We start from the raw sequence: 6,361 nt of genomic DNA, 5'->3' as shown, positions 1-6,361 counted from the left end.
TATACTCAGGTTTTTAAGGAACTGTCAAAATATTTTCCAGAGTTACTGCACCATTTTACTTTCTCACCAGCAATGGATGAAAGATCCAGCTACTTTACATATTCACCAGCATTTGGTGTTGTCACTGTTTTTTTATTTAGCCCTTCTGATAGATGTGTAGTGATTTTGATATCTCATCGTGTTCTTAATTTGCATTTGCCTAATGCCTAATTATGTTGGACATCTTTTCATGCATTTATTTACCATCCAGATAGCCCTCTTTGGTGAATTGTCTGCTAGTGACTTTCATCCATTTTCTCATTGGATTGTTTTTTTAATGTTGAGTTTGAAAGTTCTTTATATATTCTAGGTATGAGTCCTTTGTCAAAAGGTGGTTTGAAAATATTTTCTCCAAGTCTGTAGCATGCCTTCTCATCTTCCTGAGCAGATCTTTAACAGAGCAAAAGTTTTCATGTTTCATGTTCATGGAGTCCAGTTTATTGATCTGTTTTTCTTTTATGGATTGTGTTTTCAGTGTCATGTGTAAAAACTCTTCAGTAAGCCCTGGGTCATGAAGGTTCTTCTATATTATCTTCTAAAGGTCTTATAGTTTTATATTTTCAATTTAAATCTATTGATCATTTTAGTTAATTATTGTGTAAGATGTAACATTTGCATTGAGACTCATTCATTCATTTTTTTGCCAATTGTTCTGGCACTATTTATTTGAAAGACTATCTTTCCTTTATTGAATTGCTTTTGCACCTTTATCAAAAATCTGTTGGCTGTACCTGTGTGTTCTCTATTCTGCTCCATCTTTGTGTTTATCCCTCTGCAAATTTTATTGTTAATTACTATAACTATGTAATAAATCTTCATATCAGGTGAAGTAATTCATCCCACTGTATTTCTTTTTCAAAATTGTTTTAGCTATTCTAACCACTTTGCCCTTCCATATAAATTTTAGAATAATTGTGTCCATATCTAAAAAACATCTTCCAGGAATTTTGATAAGGACCGCATTGAGTCTATGGATCAATTTAAAGAGAATTAACATTATATTATAAAATTATAAGGCATATATATTTACACACACACATCCCACACACGTGTATATATATAAAAGCCATACAAAGATATGCAGTAAAAAAAAAAAAAACACTATGGACAAATCAAAATGTTTTCTAAAAGAAGTTCAAGTGACTCACATAAAGGCAAGGAAAAGAAATACAGAAGAAAAAGAACTAAAACAAAAATAAAATGGCAGACTTAAGCCTTAACATATCAATGATTTCATAAAATGTAAATGGTCTTCCTCATTTTTAAAATGATAAAAGTCATGAATTCCCATTTCTAAATGACAGTAAAAATGCAGAAATTTATAAGTTTAAAAAGTAGCTTCTCTTTCACTCAATTCCATACCTAAGGATAATTTAAGAGTTTGGTTACTTAAGAAAGAGATATTACTTAAGAGTTCGGCATATATCCAACCTGACCTTTTTCCATGTAGAAATAAAGAGAACGAAAGTAAGAGGGAGTGAGAGTGAAAGAAAGAGCTTAATTTTTAAAAGATACCCACTCTACCTATTATTATACAACTTACTTTTCTCCTTTGATAAGATGACATGGACACCTTTTTGTAGGAGTGTATATTTCATCCATTTTGGACTGTATATTGATCCTTACTATGAATCTACAGTGATCTATTTAACCCTATTTCCAAATTTTTGTTAATATAAACAGTGTTTCATAGGACATCATTGACTTCTAAGTAAATTCTGGGATCTCTATTTTACAGAGGAAGGAACTGAGACTGAAGTTAGTTACATCCTTAGTCTCTTTTAATTTGTGCGACAAGAATTCAAACCCAGGTCTGCTGGTTTCCTTTCCACTGCCCAGTGCTGAATATGCATGAAGCTTCTGAAGCACTGAGACTCAGTGTGGGTTAAGCACATTCAAAATACTCATGTAGTTGGTGATTTCCTTCATAGCTCTCTATTGATTAGCAAATACCTTCATCACAGATGAAAAAAAGAATTTTGTACTGAGCCAACTCATCTTTAACGTAGAGATTTTTGTCTGTGGAGGTGGGTATTGGTGCTTCTTGTGGTTTCATTAGCTCTTAAAAAGAGTCCCCATGTCATATCATTATGATGTATTATTGAATCAGAATGATTAAAGTCAAATTGATATGGTAAACGTAATTATAATTACCCTCTCGAGATTCTAGATTAAGTGGACTGCTGACCTCGTCTGGCTTCCTCAGATAAGTGCTTATACTCAATGGATGCATGCCTCTTCGAAAGGGCTGAATTCCAGGTATTTTACAGCAAATTAACCTAGGGAAGGAGCTTACAGTAACTCATTTCTCCTCTGACCTCACTAAATGTTGAATTGAAGAGAATCGTTTCTTCTTCTGTTACCTATAAAGTTAACCCACCCTGCTTATTTCTCAAAACATTTGAAGAACCAGAGAAGCACCTATCAAGAACAGGCTTAGTTTGCTACATTCCTACCCCTAAAGGCACACTCTTACTGACCATCTCATCTATAGAGGTACATAGCTCTGCTTAGAGTTACTGACATCAGGGTAAAGGAACCCTCTAATGATGCAGTGCGGATGTGGATTTTTCCACAATGATCGATTTATTTTATTACATAGTATTTCACATGTATAAATGCACAAAATTATATGAATAATAATACAACAACCACATTACTAGCCACAATACAATTCAGAATGCAAATAGTGGCCAACATTTTTTAGTCCCCTTATGTATCCTTCAATAATTACATACCCAATTATCTTCCATGAAAGTTACAATTATCCTACAATTTATGTGTATTAATCTCATGTATATATGTCTATGTGTGTGCACGTGTGAATAGAAGAAAGGTTGCTTGTGAGTTTCAAAAAAAAAATGTCCCTTCTCTATTTGTAGTTTCTGCTTTCTCAAAGTGGCCTTTTTCTTTTTCTTTTTCTTTTTCTTCAGTTATCAGGTAAGCCATGTTTGTTTGTTTGTTACTGATGAGTGAAGGAGGCTTTGATATCTTATGTGAGCTACTAATGATGTGTTTCTCTACAACTTGCTTCTTAGAGGCTCTTAACCAGTACTCATTCTTTCAACACATCTTTCAGCCCTCTTCCAGTGTACATGCTGCTATCATTTCCTGTGCCTTTTGAGGATTCTGAGGTATAAATCGAGTGATTCTCAGCCTCTCCCATTTCTGGTTCAGGATTTGGTCTTCTTGGGTCTGATAAATTATTTCACTCATCAAACCACTTTCCAGGTTGAAAACTTGTACTATTTTTATATCTTCATATGTGTGTGCCTTTGGAAAAATCCTTGTTGTGAGATGTGACTGCAATGACATTGGTAAAAATGAAAATGTTGTAATAAATAAATCCCAAAATCTCAGTGACTTATCATAATAGAAGTTCTCAATCATATAAAACGCAGTGGAGGAAAGCAGTTGCTGGCAGAGGGCTCTGCTGCACATGGACTGTTGAGAACACAGCTTGGAGGAGGCTGCAATAAGGAACAGAGATAAAGTTGCCAGACTTAGCAAATATAAATACAAGAGGCTCAATTGTATTTTGCAATGGGAAATGCAATCCTATATCACAGAAATCCATATGTATGTATACATGTATACACAAAATGAGAGGATTATGTGGATTGCTAAGAAAGTTATGTAGATGGCAGTTGCACACTAAGGACAGTAGCACAAAGACATTCTGAAGTCTTCAAACATATGTGGACCATGAACATATCTCAGAAAATTTCTCAAGCGAATGCTACAGATTTCAGGAGTTTTAACCAGGATTAAAATGATAAATTGCTTAGAAAAACTATAGGCTGTTTAACAGGTCTAAATCATATTGCTATATTGCTTTAAGCAAATATGGATACCTGTTTAATACAGTGGAAACATGATTTACTCTATATTTCTTAGAATCACATCTATTAGAATTGAGTCTTCTTTGTAACCATCTTTATTTTAAAAATGAATCCATGGCTCACACCACGTTTTTTTTCCTCAAAAGATTGGCACCTGAGATAACATCTGTCACCAATCTTCTTTTTTATTTCTTCTTCTTCCCAAAGCCCCCCAGTACATAGTTGTATATTCTGGTTGTCGGTTCTTCTGGTTGTGCTATGTGGGACATCGGCTCGCCGTTGATTGATGCGTGGTGCTAGGTCTGCGCCTAGGATCTGAACTGGCGAAACCCTGGGCCGCCAAAGCAGAGTATGCGAACTTCACCACCCGGCCGTGGAACCGGCCCCACATATCACTTTTTCATGTGGTGATTATTTATCAAGAAAATGGAAGGAATATTTGGAAAGCAATAAACCCTATTGTGAATGTTTGCTGTGAAAATCCAACTGAAAAAATGTGACATAAAATTTCGGAGCCAGGCCGGCCTGGTGATGCAATGGTTAAGTGTACACGTTCTGCTTCGGCAGCCCGGGGTTTGCCGGTTCGGATCCCGGGTGCAGACATGGCACTGCTTGGCAAGCCATGCTGTGGCAGGCGTCCCACATATAAAGTAGAGGAAGATGGGCACGAACGTTAGCTCAGGGTCAGGCTTCCTCAGCAAAAAGAGGAAGATTGGCAGCAGATGTTAGCTCAGGGCTAATCTTCCTCAAAAAAAAAAAAAGAAAATGTCGGAGCCTTTTTCCTTTCAAGAAGTCATCAATATTTCCCTTCTTTTCCTGGTCCTTTCTAGACTTTGGTGGTCATGACACAAGGAAATAGCACCGAAGTGACTGAATTCTTTCTTCTCGGATTTGGTGCCCAATCCAAGTTGCAGTACGTCTTCATTGTATTTCTGGTGATCTATATGACCTCCATGGTGGGTAATGTTGGAATGATCCTACTCATCAAGACAGATTCCAGACTTCAAACACCCATGTACTTTTTCCTACAACATTTGGCTTTTGTTGATATCTGTTATACCTCTGCTATCACTCCCAAGATGCTGCAAAACTTCATAGAAGAAAATAAATCAATATCATTCAGGGGCTGTGTCATACAATTATTGGTTTATGCAACATTTGCAACCAGTGACTGTTACCTCCTGGCTGCCACGGCAGTGGACCGGTATGTAGCCATCTGTAACCCACTTCACTATCCCATACTTATGTCTCGAAGAGCCTGCATCCATTTGGTAGCTGGTTCATATGTCATGGGCTCAATAAATGCTTCTGTACACACAGGTTTTACATTTTCACTGTCCTTCTGCAAGGCCAATACCATCAATCACTTTTTCTGTGATGTTCCCCCAATTCTCACCCTTTCACGCTCCAACATTGACATCAACATCATGCTACTTGTTGTCTTTGTGGGATTTAACCTGATGTTCACGGTGTTGATCGTCACATTTTCCTATGTATATATCACGGTCGCCATCCTAAAGATGCCTTCTACGACAGGGAAGAAAAAAGCCTTCTCCACGTGTGTGTCCCACTTGACAGCAGTCATGATTTTCTATGGAACCCTGTCATATATGTACTTACAGCCTCATTCTAATAATTCCCAGGAGAATATGAAAGTGGCCTCCATATTTTATGGCATTGTGATTCCCATGTTGAACCCCCTGATCTATAGTTTGAGAAATAAAGAAGTAAAAGAAGCTGCAAGGAAATTTGGGCAAGAGAAGGAGATATGCTTTTCAAATATGATGTCTTGCATAAATTCTAAGAGAAGAGAAAAAATTAACCTGAAGTCAATGTAGGATGACCAGAATCTCCTCAGCAAAGACTTTGTCTTATATCATAAAGGAAGAGATCTTCTATCCAGGGCAAGTTCCAGTATCTTGAAAGACCAGGATCAGGAGCAGTTGCTGGAGAGTCATTAGCAATGTAGACAGAGGATGTCCTGAGGCCCTGGAGGGGAAAGTTGGAGACTAATGTACAGCATGGTGACTATAGTTAAAATACTGTACCATGTACTTGAAATTTGCTGAGATTTCAAGTATACCTTAAGCATTGTCCTCACAAAAAAAAGAATGAAAATGGTAACTATGTGAGGTGATAGGTATGTTAATGAGCTTGGTTGTGGCAATCATTTTGCAATGTATATCAATATCAAAATATCAAGTTGTACACCTTAAATATATACAAATTAGGTCGTTGTACCTCAATAAACCTAGGGGAGAAAAGATGATAAAAAAAGAAAAACTTAATACATGTTGGAAAGCCTAAGTGGCCAAATAAGAAATAGGGCACAAAATGGAAAGTCACATAGTACCCTGCATTCAATACTTGTGTGAAACAAATCTCAAAAGGAAATGAACTCTGTGACAAATCAACAAAAGCGGTGAAATCCCTGAGGCTTACGTGAAGGAGGAAAGAATTGTTTCGGGTTCTGGCCCAGG

At 36.8% G+C, this 6,361-nt stretch overlaps 1 protein-coding gene across 1 annotated transcript; it reads left to right on the top strand.

The window, feature by feature from the left end:
- Nucleotides 1-4,723: 4,723 nt before the first annotated feature.
- Nucleotides 4,724-5,719, top strand: LOC124231912 (putative olfactory receptor 5AK3). Its single transcript, XM_046648919.1, has one exon. The coding sequence runs from the start codon at nt 4,724-4,726 to the stop codon at nt 5,717-5,719; it is 996 nt and encodes a 331-aa protein (XP_046504875.1).
- Nucleotides 5,720-6,361: the final 642 nt, after the last annotated feature.

Source organism: Equus quagga, unplaced genomic scaffold, assembly GCF_021613505.1.
Source record: "Equus quagga isolate Etosha38 unplaced genomic scaffold, UCLA_HA_Equagga_1.0 HiC_scaffold_118_RagTag, whole genome shotgun sequence".
In the NCBI taxonomy this organism is placed as follows: domain Eukaryota; kingdom Metazoa; phylum Chordata; class Mammalia; order Perissodactyla; family Equidae; genus Equus; species Equus quagga.
This window is presented reverse-complemented; position numbering and strand designations above follow the sequence as displayed.

What these genes read in the sequence shown, in the direction of transcription:
- LOC124231912 (XM_046648919.1), top strand. Translation starts at nt 4,724, where the DNA reads ATGACACAAGGAAATAGCACCGAAGTGACTGAATTCTTTCTTCTCGGA.